General features: G+C 37.9%; 4 protein-coding genes across 7 annotated transcripts; 3 read left to right on the forward strand and 1 right to left on the reverse strand.

Moving 5' to 3' along the window:
- Positions 1-373: 373 nt before the first annotated feature.
- 128up (GTP-binding protein 128up) lies at positions 374-2,618 on the forward strand. Its single transcript, XM_066281332.1, has 8 exons — positions 374-565; positions 656-776; positions 837-1,012; positions 1,247-1,486; positions 1,699-1,867; positions 1,920-2,049; positions 2,105-2,227; positions 2,337-2,618. Exons 1-8 carry the CDS (start codon positions 524-526, stop codon positions 2,437-2,439), a joined length of 1,104 nt encoding a protein of 367 aa, XP_066137429.1. The 5' UTR covers positions 374-523; the 3' UTR covers positions 2,440-2,618.
- A 2,054-nt stretch (positions 2,619-4,672) lies between these two features.
- LOC136338702 (pro-resilin-like) lies at positions 4,673-5,708 on the forward strand. Its single transcript, XM_066281342.1, has 3 exons — positions 4,673-4,810; positions 5,008-5,156; positions 5,369-5,708. The coding sequence occupies exons 2-3, from the start codon at positions 5,031-5,033 to the stop codon at positions 5,594-5,596; spliced, it is 354 nt and encodes a 117-aa protein (XP_066137439.1). The 5' UTR covers positions 4,673-4,810; positions 5,008-5,030; the 3' UTR covers positions 5,597-5,708.
- Positions 5,709-5,972: 264 nt separating this feature from the next.
- On the reverse strand, positions 5,973-8,853 carry LOC136338689 (juvenile hormone esterase). Its single transcript, XM_066281320.1, has 11 exons — positions 8,738-8,853; positions 8,447-8,672; positions 8,199-8,324; positions 7,981-8,143; positions 7,736-7,921; positions 7,485-7,675; positions 7,264-7,432; positions 7,034-7,212; positions 6,825-6,978; positions 6,614-6,749; positions 5,973-6,453 (listed from the first exon to the last, which is right to left on the reverse strand). Exons 2-11 carry the CDS (start codon positions 8,669-8,671, stop codon positions 6,273-6,275), a joined length of 1,710 nt encoding a protein of 569 aa, XP_066137417.1. The 5' UTR covers position 8,672; positions 8,738-8,853; the 3' UTR covers positions 5,973-6,272.
- Positions 8,854-12,383: 3,530 nt separating this feature from the next.
- On the forward strand, positions 12,384-21,628 carry dila (dilatory). 4 transcript variants are annotated; one of them, XR_010732000.1, is made up of 15 exons: positions 12,384-12,573; positions 12,850-12,972; positions 13,459-13,570; positions 13,635-13,838; positions 13,895-14,944; positions 15,023-15,407; positions 15,467-15,592; positions 15,921-16,218; positions 16,267-16,410; positions 16,459-16,848; positions 16,897-17,141; positions 17,607-17,778; positions 17,835-17,977; positions 18,205-18,409; positions 21,235-21,628. XR_010732000.1 is itself a non-coding variant. In XM_066281292.1 (14 exons), the coding sequence occupies exons 1-14, from the start codon at positions 12,520-12,522 to the stop codon at positions 18,335-18,337; spliced, it is 3,579 nt and encodes a 1,192-aa protein (XP_066137389.1). In that variant the 5' UTR covers positions 12,384-12,519; the 3' UTR covers positions 18,338-18,448. The 4 variants fall into 4 exon arrangements, 1 of the variants encoding a protein (XP_066137389.1); XR_010731999.1 differs by lacking the exon at positions 21,235-21,628 and adding an exon at positions 18,472-18,846; XR_010732001.1 differs by lacking the exons at positions 12,850-12,972; positions 21,235-21,628 and adding an exon at positions 18,472-18,846.
- Positions 21,629-21,899: the final 271 nt, after the last annotated feature.

Genomic DNA, 21,899 nt, shown 5'->3' on the forward strand with positions numbered 1-21,899 from the left:
TTTTGGTTTGGCTCGTTACTATTCTCATTACCTAATGTACTGTTAAGTAATAAGAACGTAGTGTAAAGTTTTGCAAATAACGTTTTATATTCGATTTCATGTTGAATTGCTCATAATTTAACTTCGCAGTTACATTAACAAACCTCCAAAAATACCTCAATCACCTGAAAAAAAATTCACCTTAGTCAACGTACAATAACGATAGTACGTACTGCAGTAAAACACGGATTACCTGTTTGGTACTATAATCAAAATGAATCATTTTACAACCGCAAAACAGTACGATAAAAAGTCTTTACAATACCTATCCTGTCAACTTCTATTGGAAATGTCAAAAACAACATTAAAAAAAAAATAAAAAAACGACAAGTCTGACACTGACAAGTTGGAACTCCAGCTTGCACATGTGTCTGTGCGTGGTTGTAGGCATTTCTAGCAAAACTGTTTTTTTACAAAAAAATCTTACAGTGTTGCTTTCAATTGTTTTATAATAGATTAAAAATCACGTCCACGCTAGTCCAAAATGAGTACCATACTAGAAAAAATTGCTACCATTGAAGCCGAAGTAAGTTGTCTTTTCTGGTACAGGACAAAAATATCATCTTTCTCTTCCGTTCTTCCTAAATATGGAGATATTTACCGGCTCGAGTTTTAGATGGCAAGAACTCAAAGAAATAAAGCAACAGCTGGTCATTTAGGTCTCTTGAAGGCAAGACTTGCTAAACTTCGACGTGAACTTATAACTCCAAAGGGTGGTGGTGGAGGCACTGGTGAAGGTGATTTATACACCACATCTGCTTAGTATCACCTTCATTTGTTTACATTGAATTATACAGGTTTTGATGTGGCCAAAACAGGAGATGCCAGAGTGGGATTTGTGGGTTTTCCCTCTGTAGGGAAGTCAACCTTATTAAGTAATCTTGCAGGAGTATATTCTGAAGTTGCTGCTTATGAGTTTACAACTCTTACAACTGTGCCAGGTTGTATTAAATACAAGGGAGCTAAAATACAGGTCAGAACACAAAACTCTTGTAAATTTATTTTTTGAGCAAAACCTAAGGTAATTTAAAGCTATATATATGAATTTATGGAGTATAAAGAGAAATAAATAAAAAAATTGAAAAGTTATTCTTTTCTCATCTCAAATTTCAAAATCTTAATCTTATCTTAACTTTGTAGGAATCACTTTTGTCTTGTAATTCATGTGTTATCCAGTATGTGGTTAATTTTATTTTAATTATTTTAGTTGCTGGATTTGCCTGGAATCATAGAAGGTGCAAAAGATGGCAAAGGTCGTGGTAGGCAAGTAATAGCAGTCGCCAGGACATGCAGTTTAATTTTTCTCTGCCTTGATGTGTTAAAACCCTTAGTGCATAAAAAATTAATTGAACACGAATTAGAAGGCTTTGGTTTGCGCCTGAATAAGCAACCACCAAATATTTATTTCAAAAGAAAAGATAAAGGAGGAATCAATTTAAACTGCATGGTAAGTGTTGTCCTTAGTCCAATACATTTTAGGGAGCAACAGTTGTCAGTAAACAAATAACTTGCTGACATGTTTTTCAAATTGAAGTTAAGCTTAACCAACAGTTAAAGTACATTTATACGAAATACCACCACAAATGACACCAACGTTGACTGATGGATAAGCTATATACCTTTTAGCAAATTTTTCCATGAAATTTTTATATCTTGTAGGTTCCACAGTCTGAATTAGATTCAGACACTGTTAAAACAATTTTATCTGAATACAAAATTCATAATGCAGATGTGACATTGAAATATGATGCCACTAGTGATGACTTGATTGATGTTATTGAAGGAAATCGCATTTATGTGCCTTGTATTTATATTTTGAATAAAATTGGTAGTTAACAGATTATCTATAAAAAAATCGAATATTTATTGATAACTTTTAGATCAAATTAGCATTGAAGAACTAGATGTTATATACAAAATACCCCATTGCGTGCCTATATCGGCTCATCATAAGTGGAATTTCGACGATTTGTTGGAGAAAATGTGGGAATATTTGAAATTAGTGAGGATGTAATGGATAAGAAACTCACTATCTTTTTAGTATTTTATATTGTTGGTTTTTTAGATACACAAAACCTAAAGGGCAGTTGCCAGACTACAATTCACCAATTGTACTACATTCTGAACATATTTCTGTGGAAGACTTTTGTAATAAATTGCATAGAACTATCGTGAAGGAGTTCAAGTAGTGAGTAGCTAATTTTCTTTATAACCCGTTTTTATATACTACTCGTCAGTGAATCCGCATTTATTTTTACTTTCTGAATTTTGTAGGTAAGATATTTTTTCTGTTTCAGTGCACTTGTATGGGGATCGTCCGTTAAGCACCAACCGCAAAAAGTAGGCTTGGATCATATACTAGCGGATGAAGATGTGGTGCAAATTGTTAAGAAAGTGTGAAAGATTAATGTCTATTGTAAGATATCCACACATCTAAACTCAAAAAGCCGCAGTCTTAAAAGGAGATGTGAATATGTATTTGATACTGAACCTTCTTTTTAGGAGTAGGTACGAGCTTTTTAATAACAACAAAGAACTCCAATCACGTTGATTAATAAATGATACATTTCACATTGAAAGATTATTTAATTCCCAATCCTTGTTCTGTCCCTTGACCATTTTCAAATGCATACATTCAATGTTATTACGGGTCTATCTATCTGAAGTGTGTTTATTTAGTCTATTTCCACTGGTATATATTCATACCGCCGTACTACTGCAAAAACAGCCGTAGTTTTTGCAACCATGCATTTGTCGCATAGTTGCGGTCCCCATAAAATGCACAAATTAACGTTAATTTTTAACTCCCTTTCTTCTAGCGTTCCATGAAGAGGGATATCCTTCGAGCACTTTTCACCTTTCCGGCCACGTCTTCCCTTTCTTTTTTCGACCCCCTAATTGAGGGAAAAATTGTATACACAGAGTGCCCCAGAACGAATGGTATAAATGAATGAATACAGTATGCTTGAAGGTAAATTTGAGCGCTTCGGCGAAATTTGATATATGCAAAAATTATTGTTTCCAATTAACAGAGGGCCGAGGTAATTTTTTTAATTTTGTAAGTTAAGGTTAAATTATACGATTTTGAAAATTGTTGTGTTCTTAGGAAGGTTTTTGTGTACGATGTATTGAACATTTTTACTTCAAGGTAGCAGTACTTCATTTAACTTTATACTATATTACTTAGATAAAAATACAGATACCTGCAGTTAAGGTGTATTTTAACAAAATCAATAATATCTTGGCTTGAGCTAAGAGCGTTACTCACCTGGAACGGGGCTTGGTTACTGTTTTTGATTGTATTTACACATTATCCCATCACTCCTATCTGTTGGCAGGGATTTATATATCAATTATTAAGCAATTCTAATCATTGCTCGCTATGCCATTAAAAATTCATATTTGAGTTAATAATAATTTCTGGCTTAAGGCTTAAGAATGACCGCAATAAGTCACATATCCCAAGGCAGTAAAGCTCTTGGCCGCAAAGACTGTTTCTTTTACAGATTTTTATTAACACGAACAATATTAAATTAGATGCCTTCTACCCGCTAGAAACTGTTATTGACAATTAGCGTGATCCCACGCTAATTTGCTCTAAGAAATATCTATCCGCACAGTTATTATACTACAATTTGAATAATTTTCCGTTAAACCTACCGTAAAGGAAACAAATCGATGGACTAAAACCCACTCATCTCTTTATTGAAAAAGTCGTTGGGAAACAATAAAATATGTGAATCATGTATCAATTTAACGCAAATTTCATTCAAATTTTTTGTCCAATTTTAAATGCCATAGAAAATTTAAGTATAATAACTAAGTCACTTCTCAATGGCAAGGCCGGATATACATACACACGTTAAGTTCGTAGAAGAATGTTCAGAAATTTCATTAATCCTGGATATAATTCCTTGCTTTATGGAAATAGAACACCTTTGTGTGAATTGCTTTTCCTACTGGGCATTTTCATTTTCGAATATCTTATAGGTCGACAGCCATTTGGGTAATATGGCTATTTGAATGAAGATATGGAAATCGCCTTTATTCTTTCAAATGATACATCATCCATCTTTGCGCAACACCGATGTCTTAGAAAGATTGGTCGCTTCAAAGACTTATGAATTTTAATATCTTGGCGGATGTGTGGTAGGCTGTTCCTCATAAGCCGACATTCTTTTAGGTGTTGTCATTCCGCCTCCCGATGTAAAAAATTTGCAAATACTCATACGATACGTACCGAACTGATATCAATAAGAATCGAGTCGGTTTAAAAAATTTATGCTATTTTTTAAATTATTTAAAGTATCATTTATTTTATGTAACTATTATTTATAATTGTCGGCAGGCACCTCATACGATACGCTGTCCCAGCTTTCTTTTTTCTATGATAATGGTACACTCGTGTCTTATTTGATACCACTTAATGCATTCGTTGCAAAGTAAAAAAGAAGCAGCCGATGCCGAACCTTGGAGGTACATATTTTTTAAAAAGCGACTACCGTACGTGGGGGCTAATAACACAATCCGACATACCTCATCTGCAAAAGAGATTCGTCCTTGTATTTACTGCCTTTAATGATGTTTAAAATTCTGTCGAAATCCAAGTGCAACTAAGGTATTTAAAGTCATTATTGTCTATTGTTACTTTTAATTGATGTGAAGATGTTCGATAGGTGCATAGGTTAAAGTTTTGGTGCGACGCTTAAGTTAATACACATTGAACATACATCGGAACCGATATCAAATTTGAAATAATACTTCACGAGGGGTAAGTTTTTTTATTGTTATTGTTAAAATAATTTATTTAACGCAAAAGGGCTTTTGCGCCACAAGATTTGTCGAAAGGAATTGCCCATTGTTAATCGATTAATTTCATTTACTCTCCATTTTTTAAAATTTATTTATTTTTTTTATAATTATTTTTTTTTAACAAGACGTTTGTTCATTGCCAAATTTTTATTCTAGAAATCGAATTTGTCGTATCCGAAATGGCATCTTACCAACTGATTGTCCTTTCTTCCCTCTTGGTCTTGCTGAATGTTTGCAAAGTTTATGAAACCGCTCCGCAATTCGCACAAAGAGGAAATCTCAGGGAGGACGAGACTCCACAGCCGGTAAGAATTTATTGCAACTTTCAATTCTCAGAGTTTATACAATTCAGTTCGATGTTCTTTCAAAATGGTTTCCAAAATAACGCGCGAAGTTTTGGGATAGGTACAGTCCGCATTTGTTGCAGCAAGATGTAGGTGAACATCCCTCAAAAATTATGTCGTTTTTCGCTTTGATGATCTTTTCATTATTTAATCCTCTTTATGTTTTTTTCTAGTACGACTACCAATATAAAGTGGACAGCCCCCAGTCCCGAACCCTGTTCGGCAAATCGGAGACCGGGGACAGCCAAGGTAGGGTGGTTGGTAACTACTACGTGCTCCTTCCCGATGGCAGATTAATGAATGTAGAATACACGGTTGATGGGGAATCCGGATTCGTCCCTAAAATCACTTTTAGCCCCGCAAACGCCCAGGGAACGCCCGCCAGCACCCGCCTAGGGTGATCGAAGATATTAACGCATATTAAGACTTTTCTCAATTATTTTGTATAAATATTCCGGTTATCATGCCATTCTTCCTAAGTTGAAAACCAATATAACCTATGCTTTAATTAAACGTATTTTATTGTTTTTAAACATCGTTTCACCTTCAAAGCTAAAGTCAGGAATTTAGGCTGCATATGTGTGTGGTGTAGTGTAAATAATTACATTTATTGGTATTGATCAGCCACTTTCGAGGCAATTTGTGCCAGCTAAGCGCCTAAAAAAGGGTGTATGTGTACGACGACAGATACAAAAAATAACTCCCCGCAGCGAATGGGGCTTTTGAGGCACGTCGCCTGCACGTGTCTTAAAAGTGGGGAAACAACAAGATTAGACGTCACGATGTAATATTTTATATTATCACAACACAAACAAACAAAAAACTATTTACAAGCCCACAACAAGATAATATATTATAATTGATATTTCAATAGTAAGATATTTGGTATTGATGGCTTTATCTGCAAAGACTACCTATAGCCACAGAAATGAGAATTTTTATATATTTTTTAAAAATTTGCACTTAATCTATTATCCTTATTCATAGCGGTGTCTGAACAGTGTTATGTTTACTCCTCCATTGTTGATAGATACACTCAATCTAAGGATGCACCTTAGTTCATTTCGTTGCAACTATTTACTTGATTTTTGCGTATTTTTCTAGGGGGAATAACTTCTCCCACTCGCTATATCGTTTTTCGTATAGTTTCTCCTGCATGGTGAGCTTGTTGCCGATGTCCAAGTATTTCTGAGTTTTGATGGTGAATGGTTCCCATTTCACGTTGTCCAGTCTGTCGTTAGGCGTGGGAATGGGGTTGCTACAGAAGAAAAAAAATACATCGTCAAAATTCTCGATGTTTTGATCAAAATGTTCATTCCTTGTAATTAGAGCGCACAATAACTAAATTTACATAAGAAATTGTTACTAAACACATATTTCCACTTTCTCAACGTACACAAGCAAAGAAACTAACTCACCCGTATTTAGCGAAGTTGGCATACAAACTTGTGAGTTTGCTGACCATTTCAACCTCCTTTGGGCTCGTTTCTTTGAATTGCGGGAAGAGCTTCGATATGTAGAAGAGATAGATTAAGTCGTCATGGTGAGCGACACCTAAATTTAAAGACGAAATAGTATATATAAATATCAATTTGTTTGAATTTTCGAGGTGGTATCGTCGTTGCTCACCATATGGTTTGGTGTTGTTGCTGTCAGGAGTATAGAAGTGGCTGTACCTTCCCTGGTAGCTGAACTTATAGTAGAAAGTGCTGGCGTTGTTTTTCTCACTGATCAATTTAACATTCCTGTTCACGCCAAAACCTACAGTGGAGTCTGCGTAGATCTGAAATAAAATAATACTTTTTGAAGGCACCTTTGAAATCTGAAGAGGATCCTACCTCTCCAAGCTTACTTAACAGCGACTTGTTCACGGGCTTGTCATCCAGATAATACTTTTTAATACTCTTGCTGACAATCTTCGATAGATTGGTATTTCTTTCGTACAAGAAAGCAATCGGAGCAACTTCTTCCCATTTTTCGTTAAGCTGCTTCAGTAGAGTTTCATTGTAAATTACATCTGGAAGACTTAAAAAATTAAGAAAGGAAAAGTTTGGTCCTGAGGACTCACTGAAAGACCTCTGGGCAAACTCGTCAGTGGTGACGCCAGTGATGAATGGAACCTTGTGGAATTCTCCATTTTGAATTAGAGTTATGGGGTGTGCAGTTAGAAATCGTGCCTGGCCGAAGTCTTTCTCCATCACCGGAGTCCAAATTAAGACTGGGTCGATGCCGAATTCCTAAGAAAGATTTAAGGTGCGATGTAAATATTAAGGCTCCAAGTAAACTTACAGCAAATTTGGGTAATGATTCGCCTAATTCACTGGCTGGTTTCGTTTTGAGACACTTCACGATATTTGCAGAGGTGTCATCGGGACATCCTACAAATTTGGCTTGCCTCTTGGCCAGCGCCAGTTGGTCATGTCCTATCGGCCATTGAGAGGTTGGTGACCCACTCATGGCAATGGCTTTGTGAAACAGACCTTTTAAAATATATCAACATCTAACGTGACGTTGTTAAACTTAATAATCTTGTAAGTAACCTGCAGACATAGGGGAAACCATGTGCAATACGACGCTTATCGCTCCGGCACTGTACCCCAAAAGAGTCACTGAATTGGGGTCTCCACCAAACCCTTCTATGTTCTGCTTTACCCATTTCAAGACTTGAACTTGGTCCTTGAGACCGTTGTTTCCTGGAGCTTCCTTTTCGCCCGTCGCCAAAAATCCTGCACGAGCAAAAATTTCAGGTTTAAAGGAATTTTTTCCTTCGTGAAAAATGGTTGACCTAAAGTGCCCAATCGGTAGTTGAAAGTTACCAGCACAATTTCTTGGTCCATGAAATATTGAGGGCCTGCCCAATAGCTCGCTGAGCCTACGCTGTAGAATCCTCCAGCATGAATGTGTACTATTACGGGTCGCTTTACGTTTTTATCCGTTGCTGTCGGCAGCTACGAGAGGGGTTAATACGTAAAAGAACTGATTATGAGCTTATTGCGTAATTACCTTTGTTGAGTAAACGTTGAGGAACAAACAGTCTTCTGAAGTTGGGTCAGTGGTTGGTTGTGGACACAAAGGTGCGTCAGTTGTGGCATTGTAGACACCTTCATATTTTTCTACTGGGACGGTAGGCTGAAAACGCGATTATCTCAGCAAACGCGCAGATATCAATACAATGCGTTCATAAATGAACCCCTCCCCATATCCGAAGGTTCGGAGGGAAGCACCGACGTACCGGAGAAATCAGTTTTTACCTGGAATCTAAGTTCGTTTATAGGTGCTTTGGCATATCGAATACCCCGGAAGGAGTAAATTTGTTTTCCTAGTCTAGATTGAATCACAGTCCCTTTAATCTGGCCCATTGGGGTAGTTACTATCGGGTTCTCACCCTCAGTGCTGGGAGCTGCATTGCTATCTGCATGCGCAATGGTTAGCGATAATGCCAAAATGGCGGATAGGATTGGAGTTATTTGGTACATTCTGAAACGGTTTGCTGAACGTGAACCAAAGTGACTAGATATTTCGAAATTTCTATTAGGTTTTACCTTAAACACTTAAACTCATCCTAGCATGGACAGCACTTACTAACGTTAAACTCGCACTGACGCCCACAATATAAGCTAATCCTGTTTATATATTAAGTACCTAACAATATACAAAATGCAAATTGTTTAAGTGGATACATTTTTTATTGAATAATTGTCCAAGAACTCTTCTAGAGCCGCTCCTAAATGCGGTCTATTTAGACTGTACGTCGACTTTTGTTTGTGGTCTTTTTGTGAATTATTTATATACGATCGTTACAAGGTTTCATTTACTTCACCTATTTGGATTTTCCAATTCGAAGAGTTTTCCTCTGATACGTGGCCACAGTAGCATACATGTTTATTAGTATCGTTATATTATGGTTTATTTTGCCGCACTTGGCAGTTAGCCTTGTCTCTTTTAATAGTAACAATGCAATAATCTAGTTTCGAATAACTTTGGGTGACTAACAGTCGCATTGGGTTTTCATAATGTACACTCCGTATAATGTTCGCCATTTCGAAAACGCAAGTCCAGTCATTCGGCATGACGTCACTTTTGTATCCAACGCGGGTTTCCATTAACTTAGGAATTGCGGTCCTCGTTCTAAAACGACTCGGTACGAATTAGCGGAAACGTAACGACTTTTGAATGTTATCAATATGTTTAAGTTAAACGTGAGTGAAAAATAAATACTTCAGTTAAATAAAGCGCTTTAGGACAGTCCGTCAGTAGATAACCGTACAGCCGATTGTTATTATATCAATGAACGTGAGAATTTAAACATATTTTTTTCAATTACGCTTCGAGACGGCTGAGTACTCTTCCACTCAAAGGTTGAATCGTGTCGGAGACAGGGGGACGGGACAAGGCCCAGTTCACACATTAACCATATCAGATTTCATGTACAAAATATTGAACTACGTTTGAGAGACGTGAATTTTCATCGCGTGAGCGTCTGCACCATCATTAAAGAATGATCCATGAAAATCCAGATTACACTCCGGAGACTGAACCCGCAACACCACTATGCTGCTGGTTACCTTCTGGACGTCCACCGCGGAATCGAACAATTTTCGCCTCATATCAAATTTCCCTGAGTCACATCCGCGTTTTCAGCATGCTGACGTCATCTTGAAACAATACTGGAAGAGATCTATCTCCTTTTCTTTTCGCAGGTTTCGATTATCCCAGCAACGCCCTATTCCTATTCTCTTTGCCTCTGGAAGCATGCCGGACCGTGAACTATGACGAGACATGGAAACTCATCTTTTCTGGTCATGCTCCGCCAAACGGGTCCTGCCATTTTGGAGATCTGGCTGCAAGTCAAACAGCTCTTGCACCGGCGAAGTTTTGACGGGAAGTTGAAAAAAACGATTTCTGGATGCGTTTTTCTGGATTTGGAACTCTGGTTTCAGGGCCTTGCGTTGTTTACGCCCGAATCTTATGTAGTTGGCACAGGCAGTTTGGGTGTTTGTACTTATAATTTTGCGGAAAATGTTGATTAAAAAAGAAAATTCATAACTTTTCAAATATCTTATTTTTGTAGTCACCCGAGTTTCTGTTTATTTTAGGTGGTGAAAAACTTTTTCCTCATGTTTTTTTTTGTTTTTTTGTTAATTACAAGAGACGTCAGTCCTTCCGCTATCTCAGAAACGGATTTAGGAGCAAGTTTGACTAGGTAAAAAGCAAATTTATGTGAGCCTGAGTATGCTTACATAATGTTTTAAATCCCGGCAATTTCCTAAATTTATTTCTCCCACTTATTCCCTCTTTGGGCCTGGTTATTACACGAAAATTTCGCTCTGTGCGCTAGTGCTTTTATCCTAATTAAAACCAATATTTTTGTATCCATATACTGTTGTATGCATTGGCGAACCAGAAGATCCGGAAATCTTCCAAATTAATGCAATTTCCGTTTTGTTCGATTGTGCCTGTAAAACAATTCTTCATTTTATCGGCCGGTTTTCACCGGGAAATTCATTCCCATGCACGTTTTTTCAAAGTGCATACGGAGAACCAGCGGCGAATTCGGTTTCTCGGAGTTTCCACGAATTTTCGGACCTGCGCTCGTGGCGGCACAGGCCCATTTAACCACGTTAATTTGGTTCTTCTTCGATATTTGGTAAACGATTATTCCATAAATAGTTTAGTTGCATCTACTTAATAAATACATCTCTTCGAATATCTAATGGTTATTCTAATTTGCAATAAAGAGATGTCTCAGGATCATGAAAGCGTCCGTAAAGCAATTTTCTAATTCCGCCCAATTTATTTATTTTAACCACTTTGGAACTTTCCTAGGCACTACAACTCAATCATCAGCTCCAGCACAGTTTTATTACATACAGGGTGGTCCGCAACGCAACGGACGCAGGCCAGGTGCACGTTAGAGCGCGTCGAAACAAGTCGAATGTTTATATGTGAAAATTTTTTCTCACGTCTAAAGGAATTTGAATTATTTCTGTATTTCAGCAATTTTTTGACATGGAACATAGATTAAAAAGTATTTTTTACAGACGTGCTGTGACCGATCGTCGACTTTAAACATTAACGTGCGGTAAAGTTGTGCACGCACGCTCGTAGTAAGCGGCGAAGCCACTTTCCTCACGGCAGCAGAAAAACTCTTAAAATAAATGGGCTCTATCCCATTACTTTCGATTGGCCCCATATTGTTAATTTAAAAACTTAACTTCAATGTAACTAAAAACGAGTGCGTATTCTCCTATTCCGTACTGCGAGCCGACTTTTGCATATTCGTCCAAATATAAAATATTTGTATGTGTAAAAGACAAATATTTCACAAGATTTTCATTCCCAATTCGACATATAAATATTCCAGCTTCAAGATGTAGTTTTGCCGATATAAAGTTACCTAATTTATATGTACTCCGGGCAGGGCTCCAAATAACCTTTCGCAAATAAGATCTTCATTTTCAGGAAAATATTGCCTTCGAGACACGAATGGGCCGTAAACTGCTTTTAAAATGTACATTTTTGTTTTAGTTCAAAGAAATCGAGAGAAATTTTAACATAGATTTTTACGCCCATTTTTATTTTTCGATTTGCCGAAACTGGTGCGGTTGTGATTCAGTTAGGCGCACCTTCAACGACAGATTTGCAGTTTGTGATATTTAAGGCCCATTATCGGTTCAGGTCAAGTTAGCAAGAGGATACAACACAAGATCCGTAAAAGTCTTGGGACTCTATCGTGTTGATCATCTAATCGGAGACGTGTTAACCAGGAGTCAGAATTCCGTGGCGATAAGGGCCTGGTTTAAAGTTTCCTTTGAGAGCTACCGTGGTCGAAATTATTCGTGTCCTCAGTCCATCGTCATTTTCAACTTTGCTATAAAAATGACAGTATGTCCGAGGAGGAAATCGGACGAAAAAATAGGGATTGAATTTGGTCATCCTTCAGTTTTCAATACCGGATACTTGGTGTGTATGTTTTGAATTAAAGACACTTCTCCATTGTCAAGTATTGTGTTTCTACATCCTCAAGGAGACAAAAACAGGCCCTTCTAGTCATTAAAATTACAGCATAATGAAAGAGAGGTGCCACTTCCGTTCTTTCCACCCTTGTAATATCGCCCTTGCTTAAGCCCTACATTGTTTGTGTTACCGGGGTAACGGCATAATATACATGTCAGTAATCACAACAAATAACCCATTTGAGAAGTGCCTCATTTGTCTTTCAAAGTGTTTACTTGGTGTTTACAGACCCTTTAAGCCCATTTAAGAAGAGGGGGCTATTAATTCATACATTTAAGTAGCTTTTTGCGTCTTTATCCATTAAAATATGTCGAAGAGTCCCGAAAACGAGCAGGAAATATTAAAATTGAGTGGGGATAAGGTAAGTACTCTAGTAAGGGGAAACACTGCTTGCAATTGTTTTTCGTCGTTAGTCGCCAGTAAAAAAGAACATGCAAAAATTTTTCCAGAAATAGTGGTATGTCTTGCATTATCGAACATAGGGATGGTTAGATTTATACAGGGCGAGTCACAGTTAGGTTGAAAGTTTTTAAGTACATAGAATTTCGACATTACAGCTGGCGACGTGTCGATCACAGTGCCAGTTTTGATGCCATTTTACTCACCGAATTTGATCAAAACGAACATCGTGTTTCAGATCAATTTAGAACAGAGGCCACCCAACAAATTGACCACTGCGAGTGCTAAGAGCCAGGCCTTCTTAAGCAAGTGCTTTACCAGACCGGTTTCCGCCTTACCTTCTTTACCTTTCGACCACAAAGTGAGTTTGAAATGTGTTAAAATCGATACGTTTATGTGAGTGATTTCTGTATTATGACGGACAAGTTTTAAACACTGAAAGCAGGACTGAAATCTCAAGAAGCGCCATATTCTAAAAGTATGAATTAAACATTTGCTTTACATTTGATGACTGAAACGCCTCGCCCATGGCGCTATGCCCTTCTTGCCTTAATTTGCAGCGTTCTTCGGAACACCCCGTAGTCCATAATTAACGAGATAAATATTGCGCTCCATTTTCTAGTTTTGTTGATTCAACAGATAATAAAATTCGCTCATCCCCTTTTAATTCGTGCTTAATCGAGTTAGAAAATTCATTTTGCACTATCTCTATTTAATTTAGACGCAACTCGCCACTCAACAATTACAATTGGCATTTCCAATGAAACTATTTATTTAAATTATGTACTTGTTTTGTCAATGCACATACATTTGAATATGCACGTTCGTCCTTTTTCGTTCCTTTTAGGACGACGAACTCTCTAGAAGGAGCCACAGGCCCTTTTCGGCCGGCTATATACCCAAGAAAGCGCCATATTTCTTCAAAGGATATTTAGGAAGCAGCCTAGAGAGCTTTGACGGTACAAATGCTTTCTCATAAACTACTTGAATGTGATATTAATGTATTAACGACTCATTTGTCAGAAGAACTTCCTTCAACAAACTTGTACAAAAATTTGTACTCCGAACAAATAAAATCTTGGAGGTCGTACAAGCCAATCAAGAGGAAGGAAAACAGCGAGAGCAGTTCAGACTTCCCAGCTGTAAGCAAAGAAAATACTTGCGAGTTGAGCAGCTGTTCACTTTCTTCAGATGAAGCCACTCACAATGCCGAAGAAATGGCTAATGGTAATAAAACTCCAACCCTGTTCACACTAGACGTGAGTTACTAGTAGCAATTTCAGAGTCAAACGTGCTGCTGCCTGGCTTAGCCTCTAAGCCGCCCAAACCAGTGAAAAAACTGGACGTCAGCACGTCATGCTTCGATACTAGCCCAAAAAATGCTCGCAATGCGTATATTGATGTAAAGTATGACGTAATATTAATGGAAGATAAAGCTGAGTCGGTTACGGCGTGTGACCCGGTTGCAGTAGACTCTAATGCAAACATCAAGGATAACGAGTACTTTTCCTTTGAATGCTATAACGAGAAAAACGGTTTTGGAGGCCGCAATGGTTCCCAAATTTATGAAATTTTAGAGTCAAACGTTGCAACTGACGGTGGTAAAGAAACGGAAATGTATCAGAATTGGATCGATAAGAAGGTTCAGAAAACTGAGTCTGAGACGAAATACTTACAAGAGCTGAACAGTGATCATGAAGCGGGCGGCTCCAATTTTACTGACAACACAAAAATCGTCGACAAATGGGCCAAAAAACAGGAAAACTTCCCTAACATTTCCGACTTAGACTTGGATGAGATTTTTAAAGATGACACTGATAAGAAATTTGAAAAATTCTTTGAACTGGATTTGGAGAAATTGAATCCGGCGCCATTATTTAACAATGCGGATAATAAAGCCAAAATCGCAATTAAGCCAAAGCGCAATTCCACCGTTCCCGCTAGTTATTCCACTTCCAAGGACAATGACGGTGCCAAGAAATATCCAACCCAAAAAACGAAATTACCATCGTACAAGAAGTCCGACCAAAAGCCGAAATTTGTGGTCAGACAAGTTAAAGGTGGTAAAGATTGTGGTGATGCCATGAGGAAGTCTCCAGAAGTCGAGACTTGGATCGCTCGTAGTCCTAAGGAAGGCGAAACGAAAAAGGCAAGTTTTCTCGATTTTTTGAACAACATAAGCGAGATCGAAGAATTTAGTGGCAATGATAACACTTGCAGTGGCAAAGAATCTACTAGTAAAAGTCAAAAAGATGAAAAAGTGAGCCCCGGGGAGAGTCTGGATGATATAGTCTCAATTTTGGAGGCGTTGGAGAATGAGGATAAAAAGTCTCGTAAGTATTATCGAGGGGCCTTTCCTACTAAACCTTTAACTACCAAAAATCGTCCATTAAAATCAGATTCTATTTTAGATTTGAAAATAGCATCCGTAAAAAACTTGGTTGATAACACGTTAAACCGGTATGCAGTTGAAGACAATGAGTCCGATATTATCAACCGCTCTAACCCCAGTCAAATGGATGACAAACCCAAAGAAAACATAGCTCTTAATTCTAATGGTTTCGGAGGTAATAATGAGGACACAAAAAAGAATAAAGACAACAACGAGCGATGTGTAACATTTTCGCCAGTGGTAACTCAGAGAAGTTTTGAATTACACAATGATATTGATACCCAAGACAGTTTCTTCGGCAACAATAACCGACCTTATAAAAGTAAGGAGGAAGAGAATGAGTATGATAAAGCATTAAGCTGGGATTCTGCTTACTCCAACAATACCAATGGCGGTAATTACAAGTACGCTTGTTTTAAATATGTTCAAACGTTCATTATAATAATGTGTGTGATATTTGTAGCGAACTACTCTCATTTTTGGACGAAATGGATAGAAATAGTTCAAAATCGATATTGAGGGCCAAGGAAAATGCGACTTTCGCGGCAAATGTGGAGGAGCCATCCATTAACTTGGACACGATCCCTCGGTAATAGTTATTTACCTAAAAAGTGCGGAAAGTGATACACATTGATCGCAACTTAACGAACTCGAAGAGGTGTTTGGTCAGAAATTGAGTGCGGTAGACACTTGCGCACGTGTTAGGTACAACATTTTTTTAAGAACGTATACGTGTCGCCTTTATCGTCTACTGTAAGTTTCATTAAACGTTAGCGTGCGGTAAAATGATTTTGCCGCACGAAAGTAGGAAAAATAAGGGACTTTCTGTAATTTGTGATTCAACTTTTAATTAATTTCAATTAAAAATCTCAAACTCGTTCCATGTTTCCAACACATTCTATGAATTGTTCTTTCAGTTTAGATGACTTGAGCTCGTTGACTAAACCGGAACTGGCTCGCCAATTAATTGACTTGAGTCTCAGCTTAAAAGATAAAACTTCTTCTATTAGTTTATTGCAAAATGAACTATCTAACTTAAGAGAGCAGATTATGAAGCAGAATAAAGAGACTGAAGTACTCATTAAAAAAAAGCTCAAACATCAAAAAGACGATTATGAAGGGATCGTGAAAAGACATCAGAAGTTTATTGATCAACTAATCGAAGACAAGAGAGCTTTAAACCAACAGTGCGAAGGGCTGATACAAGAGATGAAGGTTTAAGAAAACGAACATGTTCCGCAGGCATTTTAGTGTACCTTTTAGGTGTTAGAAGATCGATACAATACAAACATGAAGGCTCAGGAACACAAACACGAAGTAGAGTTTAAGAAGTTGAAAGAAATGCACGTGGCCAGTGAGAAAATTAAGCGAGACCGATGGATCGCAGGAAAAACCCAAAAGATCAAGGTTAGTCAAGTTAACGTTCATGGGGAAGAAATCGACACGGACTTGTAGGAACTTACCGTAAAGAGCATAGAACCAGAACTCCAAAGTATGGAGAAGCGTCAGCAAGAACAACTTACAGATTTGAGACAATTGCATAAAAGGGAAATTGAAGATTTGGAGTTGAAGTCAGCGAGAAAGCTGCAGCAACAGTGTGAAGCCTTGCGAGAGCAATTAGTTGAAGAAAGGGAGAAGGCTCTTGCACATGAAAGAGAAGTTATGAGGCAAAGATACGAGAAACTGGTTGAGTCTGAGGAAAGGGGATACCAGGAACAGAGGAGACGTTTGCAAGCCGACCATGCGACTCGTATCAAAGAGTGCGAAGAACGGGAAGCTCAAGCTTTGCTGGAAAAAGAGAAAGCCATCAGACAGGCGCAAGAAGAGTTTGATGAGCGCACGCAGGTTGTCACACTTTAGCTTATGTTCCTTTTTTGATTATTTAACTTTTAGGTGCTAATAAGGCGACAGGCCAATGAAATTAAGTTATTGAAGGAAGCTTCTCAAATGGAGTACGAAACCTGGCAGTCCAACTTCAAGAAGCAGCAGCTTAATATGCTGCTGGACAAGGAGGGTGCTATTAGGGAGCAGTGCCGACGAGAGAGGGATAAGGAGATTGAAAACGTCATCGAGAGGTTGGAGAACGACGCAAGTGAGAATAAGGCGCAGATGGAGCAGAGCACTGAGAACAGAATAAAGTATGTTTCAATCTGGATCGATATCTGAGATAGCTTTGTGAGGGATTGAGTTCATCCTCCGAAGTGGGAAAGTGAATTGCGGAGTATTGCACGAATCTGAATTTGCGCACTGTTGTAGCAGGGTTTAAATGCCAAGACATGTGTACGAGACCTATACCTACTGTCACTACTGAGGTAACTTAGTGAGGGGTTGACATGATGAGAACTTATGAGGGAGAAATTTAAACCTTACTAGAATAGTATGCAATGGCGGAGGATGCGAAAATTTAGAAAATTATTTTCCCACGTCGGGGTAGATTCAATACTAAGTTGCTTTAATTATTAGATGAATCGAATTTCTTTAGCTGTCTATGTTCGCCTCATATGACGCTAGCTGGGCATTGTATGATGTTAAAAATTATTATAACGCCTACAATTTAGTATCTATTTGGTCCGTCACAAAAACGTCGAAATGACTTATTTCAGGCGACTTAGAGAAAAATACGAAAAAGAAATTAAAGACCTGGAGATAGCTGAAAAAGAGTCGAAGACTAAATTCATAGATACAAAAACGAAGTTGCTTGAAAGCGAAGAGACCATTATAGGCCTCAAGGCGACAGCCAAGCAGCTGGAGAGCCAACTTTCCGAATTTAGACAGGTAAAATGTTGGACGAACATTTAAAATGGTTGATATATATGTTTACCATATTTCAGTTGTCGGAAAACTTTACTAAAGACAAGGAAAACATAAAAGATTTATTAAGAAAAGAAATGAACGACGAAGTCCGCACTTTAGAGAAAGAAATCGCTCATCTGAAGAACAACCGTGATAAGGAGATCCAGCAGTTATATTCTAGGTGAATTGCACATAATATCGCACTTTAAACGTTCAAAAATCTGTATTATCATCACTAAATCGTAATATTTATACCCATATTCGCCCACACGAACATATTCGTCTCTATTTAAATATTTCATTACTCGCAAAACTACTTTTGAAAACGTTTCTATTTCCTAAATTGCTCCCTTTATATGTCTTTATACGTGTATACATCTTGAGCTATTTGCCAAAATCCATTTTTAGGATTAAAGTGTCCGTGGCCAGAAAAGATGAGATTTTAAACGAGTTGCAGATTGAACATAAAGCATTACAGGAGAAATGTATTTACCTGGAAAATATGCTCGAGCAGCAACGGAAAGAATATTTGATAAAGTAACTGTGGTGATAACACGACGGAAACCGTTCGAAATTTAAGGTTAAAACGTGTGACGAAGCGAGCGCTTAGTTGGTGAGTATCTGGGTCTGGGGCTATGGTTGCTGGACATTCGCTCCCAATGAACCGATTTTAAGTTGTAACGACGCGTTCCACCTCAGTAGAGGTCATTTGGCGGTAGGTGGTTGAGCCCTCTGTCATAGGTGAACATTACTCTCAGGCAATTCCAACTCGGAGTAGTGGGGAATTCCACCGCTGCCACGACCCCTTATGCGGGAACTCCCAAAAACAATGAACGTGTGATAAACAAGAGAGGGGATGAACAATCCGCCTCAAACGTGGAAAAAGTATTTAGAGATTGATTCGCATTTTTCACTTTCTTAAGATTTATTCTTGAGAAAATCGGGAAAGTTAGTTACCTGATGACCGCTCGCAATGCTCCATAATTTAGAGTAAGTTCTGTGCAATCGCCATCAAATCTTTTCGATGTCGGTACCGATTTGCGGTACTGTAGGTTTCAATCCCATCATAAAGTTCCCCTTCAATGTTTCGAAATACCCCATTTTTGCCTTAACAAGGAGGTTACTGATGCGTTGAAATTTGATGTGTGAGTAGGCCAATCGCCAACTCGATTATCGCTAATTTTAAGCGAGCTTAGACCTCAGTTAGTCTTACAATTTATATCTTTTTTGGTACATATAAACATTACAGTGATGTAAATATCATTTACAGTTTCATTATTGCGCAACAATTCCAACATGAGTAATACACTCTGCCAGATGTTGTATAGATATAAAATTCCTGTCAGTCACAGTTTTGTCATGGTACTTTCCTAATTCTGAAGTATGGCATACTTGAGATTTTATTTCCCCACGGGTTTCGTCCACCTGCGGATTGCTCTAAAGAGATATTGCAGACGTTGCAATGGTTAGTAATTTTGTATAAATTATGAGCAGACCTGTCGCTTCTCGCGAATTCGGAAACAGGCTTTAACGAAGGCCTTTAACGAATGGTTTGTTATTTTCTTGTGTTGAGTTTTCCCATTTCCAGTACTTGATTTTAACTTCATCTAAAGATTAAACTGGGTCCCACGTGGCCGTTTTGTATGATTCTCCACTTCTCGGCTCCATTTTTGCGTCGCATTACGGGCGCCGGAACACGAGCAAATGCCGAATACAATTTTAATATTCGGCCCATAAGAGAAACGCAGGGTGACCCACGTGCTTGGAACAACCTCTATACCTATTGAAATATTCGAGATAAAAAAAATCAACAAAAGTTTTGGTACTTAATATTTCTCATATAATGATGACCTTGAAATTTTTCTACATCTCATAGTTCACGTCTGGTCAATAAAGTTTGTGATATTAGAATTCATTATTTTACTCGCGCCTATGGCTGTCGGTTTCACTTTTTGATGGTTATTGAAATTTACTCTAAACTCTCAAAATGTTGACCATTAAGTGCAATACATAAATTAAGTCTTTACATAAAACTTTGCCTTATATATTCCAACATGTAATCGCTTATTTTCCGAAACGCGTTATTTATTCGAGCCCTCAGGTCGTTTAAATTGTTTAGTCCATCTTCACACACGCCGATCTTTACGCGGTCCTGTAAAAAATCGCAGGGGGTTAAATCAGGCGAACGAGCGGGCCATTCCACTGCTCCTCTGCTTTCAATCGATCTATTAGGAAACACATTATTTCAATAATTTTACACTTCTATTCCATAATGGAGCGGAGCCTCATCTTGTCGAAACGAAATATCGTTTTGATTTGGATGAGAGGCTTTTACCGCCCGAATAACATTCTGAATCAATAGATTTAAATGCCGCTTCGCCGTTAAAATTTCTTCTAACAAAAATGAGATAATTATGTCTATTGACCGACTCGTTTAACATATAAGTGTTGCTCTATCGGGAAACAAAATTTTGGGAAAAAATGTGGGTTTTGTTGACACAAATTACTCGCAGTTTCGCAAACTCCTGTCAAAATCGTCTTCGGAAAGTTCTTGCAGCACCTGCACTTTCTACGGATGAAAATTCTCCGGTTTTATGAGTCTACAAACTGAAGTTTGAGAGAGTAGATACCGTTGGGTTCTCTTGAACTTCCAATGGTAATTGTATGGCTTGGCTACCAGCAGGCACCGATTTTGATCGGCCTGTCTTAAGTTTGTCCCGAACGCTGCCTGTCTCTCTGTATTTTTTTACTACTTTGGACGCACAAAGTTGGGTAATAGGGGCTGGGCTAGGGTAAACATCATTAAAAAGCACACGCACACACACCCTTCCTGTTGGGTACTTTTCCTGTGTCCAAAACCAGCCGTTATTAAAATATCGACACGCTCTTTCCCGGTTAAATGTACCATTTTGTATCATTTTAACTGCACTTTATCAATAAACGTAAACAATTTTTCAATAACCAGCCAAACATGAAACCGATGGCCATAGGCGCACGTAAAACACCGAATTCCAACATTACAAATATTATTGTGTTTTTTTTCGAAATTTTCCTAACGCAACCCCCCAACATTTTTATGTGCATAAAAAGAGATGCCCGTTCCAAAAGAAAAAAAAATGCAGATTGCCATTTGGAAAAAAAAGGTTAGACATTCCAGACGTGAGACTATGAGATGCAGAAAAAATTCAGGGTCGTCATTATATGCGAACGAATTAGCCCCAAAACTTTTGCTTAAAAGCCTTTTTCCATTTTGGATATTTCGAAAAATTTAAACGTTACTCTGTACATGTGGGTCGCTCTGTGTAGCGAAGAGGAAGACTCCCGGAGTGACGACCGAACGAAAATTGATCTCATTCTCAAGGGCAGTTTGTTAATCCCTAAAAATATGTCAGAAATAAAGGTTATTCATTCTTTTAATATTTGACCGATCATTTTCAGAATCCCTAAGACCGTTACGCCGACGAAGATTATTTCTCAAATGGTGGTGAAATTGATTTTGCCGTTCTGCACCTCTGCACAAAACACCATTTTTTCACGCACCTTCGAATTACTTGAATTCTCTACAATTTGTTCCTTTAAGTGAGCAATATACATCTCGACTTTATTGTCTTTGCTAGTCACCATTGTCTTACAGAAATGTAACATTGTATAAATAAATCCTCAGCTCTAAAGCAATATCAAATCCAGTACCACTACATGTAAGAGTTGTTAAATTTGTGTCTGACTGAAATATATTACGTTAGAATATCGGTCCGAATAAACGTAAGTAAAGAGTAATGTGAAGTGTGTAACCGCCCTTTATATCCTCCATTTTATTTTGATAACTTTTTACCAGGCCCCATTTTTCAACAGATTCGAAATCTATGGAATTAATGAGATATATCGAAAGCCGAGGTATTTCAGTTTTACCGTAAAGAATTTTAAATAATCGTAATGCTAAAGTTTCATTTGAACTTTGTGTGATCATTCCTGCTTTCTTTGCCACCATCAACTGCATTGAAGGAGCGCTCGTCAGATAAATTATGATATGGAAACGGAAACGATGCGAGTACCATCGTGCACATTTGCATAAAGGGAAATTTGCCTGCATTTACTGCTTATTT

This window comes from Euwallacea fornicatus, chromosome 4, assembly GCF_040115645.1.
Source record: "Euwallacea fornicatus isolate EFF26 chromosome 4, ASM4011564v1, whole genome shotgun sequence".
Lineage (NCBI taxonomy): Eukaryota > Metazoa > Arthropoda > Insecta > Coleoptera > Curculionidae > Euwallacea > Euwallacea fornicatus.

What these genes read in the sequence shown, in the direction of transcription:
- LOC136338702 (XM_066281342.1), top strand. Translation starts at nt 5,031, where the DNA reads ATGGCATCTTACCAACTGATTGTCCTTTCTTCCCTCTTGGTCTTGCTG. An exon ending in AGGACGAGACTCCACAGCCG is followed by an intron (nt 5,157 to 5,368) that starts GTAAGAATTTAT and finishes GTTTTTTTCTAG; the next exon opens with TACGACTACCAATATAAAGT.
- LOC136338689 (XM_066281320.1), bottom strand. Translation starts at nt 8,671, where the DNA reads ATGTACCAAATAACTCCAATCCTATCCGCCATTTTGGCATTATCGCTA. An exon ending in TGTTAAGTAAGCTTGGAGAG is followed by an intron (nt 6,979 to 7,033) that starts GTAGGATCCTCT and finishes ATTTTATTTCAG; the next exon opens with ATCTACGCAGACTCCACTGT. An exon ending in GCCAACTTCGCTAAATACGG is followed by an intron (nt 6,454 to 6,613) that starts GTGAGTTAGTTT and finishes TTTCTTCTGTAG; the next exon opens with CAACCCCATTCCCACGCCTA.
- dila (XM_066281292.1), top strand. Translation starts at nt 12,520, where the DNA reads ATGTCGAAGAGTCCCGAAAACGAGCAGGAAATATTAAAATTGAGTGGG. An exon ending in TAAAATTGAGTGGGGATAAG is followed by an intron (nt 12,574 to 12,849) that starts GTAAGTACTCTA and finishes ATCGTGTTTCAG; the next exon opens with ATCAATTTAGAACAGAGGCC. An exon ending in GGCTGATACAAGAGATGAAG is followed by an intron (nt 16,219 to 16,266) that starts GTTTAAGAAAAC and finishes TGTACCTTTTAG; the next exon opens with GTGTTAGAAGATCGATACAA.
- 128up (XM_066281332.1), top strand. Translation starts at nt 524, where the DNA reads ATGAGTACCATACTAGAAAAAATTGCTACCATTGAAGCCGAA. An exon ending in TGGTGGAGGCACTGGTGAAG is followed by an intron (nt 777 to 836) that starts GTGATTTATACA and finishes TGAATTATACAG; the next exon opens with GTTTTGATGTGGCCAAAACA. An exon ending in TTATATTTTGAATAAAATTG is followed by an intron (nt 1,868 to 1,919) that starts GTAGTTAACAGA and finishes GATAACTTTTAG; the next exon opens with ATCAAATTAGCATTGAAGAA.